General features: G+C 32.2%; 1 protein-coding gene across 1 annotated transcript; it reads right to left on the bottom strand.

Moving 5' to 3' along the window:
- Nucleotides 1–79: 79 nt before the first annotated feature.
- On the bottom strand, nt 80–1,432 carry LOC117103238. The gene is made up of 3 exons (XM_033243801.1): nt 1,235–1,432; nt 1,006–1,149; nt 80–380 (listed from the first exon to the last, which is right to left on the bottom strand). Exons 1-3 carry the CDS (start codon nt 1,300–1,302, stop codon nt 284–286), a joined length of 309 nt encoding a protein of 102 aa, XP_033099692.1. The 5' UTR covers nt 1,303–1,432; the 3' UTR covers nt 80–283.
- Nucleotides 1,433–1,440: the final 8 nt, after the last annotated feature.

Genomic DNA, 1,440 nt, shown 5'->3' with positions numbered 1-1,440 from the left:
TTACAATTAATTCTATAAATTGTAACTTTTGGTGTTATCTTATTGCCATGCAATTAAAAAAAAAAAATTTAAAAAAAAATTATGCCTACTTTAATTTATTCTTTTTAATTATAAAGTTTTACTATAATATGATCTCTAAACATATTTATATTATTGCTGTGGCATGAATCTTCAGTATCAGAAAAACAAATATTCTTGAGAAGTACCGTACTTACCCTCAACTGAGGGGCAAAATAGAGTAAGATGTTCATAAAGGTACTCTCCATAGCTTGAGTTTTAACCCTTAAAATACCGAATTCCGAGGGGCAGCTACCATATAGAACTGGATTAATTTTTCCATTACTGAGTCGCTTCTCTTCTTATGCATTTTTGAACACTTTCTTTTGATTTGAGAAAAAAAAATGTTTCTAAAAACAAATGTTCCTTTTGAAATGGGCTTTCTTTTGAAATATAGTATACAATTTTATGATTTTTTTTTTCTGTATGAAAGGTGAAAATGAAAATTCACCATATCATGAAACAATTTTGTTGGCGAGTTGTATTTGTCAACTGATTTCCTTCGTCAGTTATATGTATTATTTCAAGACATCAATGTATACAAATAATATAAAATGTTAATTATGGATTGGGCTTTATTTTGATATATAGTAAATAATTTTACTTTTTTTTGTTTGAAATGTGTATGAAGAATCAATAAATTGTTTTGTTTGTGATCTGTAAACTAATTCCTTTGTCATTTATGGAAAATACATAATAATTATATCCAAAATTGATCACCATTGGTCTGGCCTCCAGTGGATTAGAGACACTCAAGCCCTGCTACTACGTCAAGGTTGATGATCATAGCAGAGATAATAGGTTGCAAACATTGTTTGCCCCTTGAAAACATGTAAAATGTTTATATACATACATAGGCCTACATACATACAGTAATTATTCAGACATTTATTTACATATCTTGTCAAATTTACTAAGGAATGACACATTTTGCTAATATTTACTTACTTGTTGTCATACTCACAGTTTAGTGGTGGTATTCCTTGGTGCATTTTGTTTTGTAGTCCATGAGTATATGGAATCACTGGAAGCAAGGCACAGGACACATAAGCTCGTTGCTGGGTGTAAAGTTCGATGGCGCAGGGTTTCGTGCTGAAAGAAAGTGGATACATACTTTGATTTGAGATTCCAATCAAGAGGTTAGATAGGTTAGATACAGAAAAATTATTATAATTACCTCAACATTTTTCTGTGTCTTTCTCTCCTACGCCTCTCATATGTCCTCGAGTTGCACAGGTTTGTCATGAGAGTCACCTTCCTCTTGTCCTTCCATACAACGAACAGTTGATTTCCATTTCTCCTGAATACAGTGTCGCCGACAGCAGGATTAGCATTCTGGATGTCTTCTGCTGTTCCTATCCTATTCACTCTCAGTGTACCACA

The sequence above is a fragment of the Anneissia japonica genome, unplaced genomic scaffold, assembly GCF_011630105.1.
Source record: "Anneissia japonica isolate Jap-2015-1 unplaced genomic scaffold, ASM1163010v1 scaffold762_len1472_cov105, whole genome shotgun sequence".
Taxonomy (NCBI): Eukaryota; Metazoa; Echinodermata; class Crinoidea; order Comatulida; family Comatulidae; genus Anneissia; species Anneissia japonica.
The sequence above is the reverse complement of the archived record's forward strand: the minus strand, read 5'-3'. Positions and strand labels throughout refer to the sequence as shown.

Coding starts and splice junctions, on each gene's coding strand:
- LOC117103238 (XM_033243801.1), bottom strand. CDS start 1,302: ATGACAAACCTGTGCAACTCGAGGACATATGAGAGGCGTAGGAGAGAA. Junction 1,150..1,234: donor AGACACAGAAAAATGTTGAG/GTAATTATAATA, acceptor ACTTTCTTTCAG/CACGAAACCCTGCGCCATCG. Junction 381..1,005: donor AACTGTGAGTATGACAACAA/GTAAGTAAATAT, acceptor TCAAATCAAAAG/AAAGTGTTCAAAAATGCATA.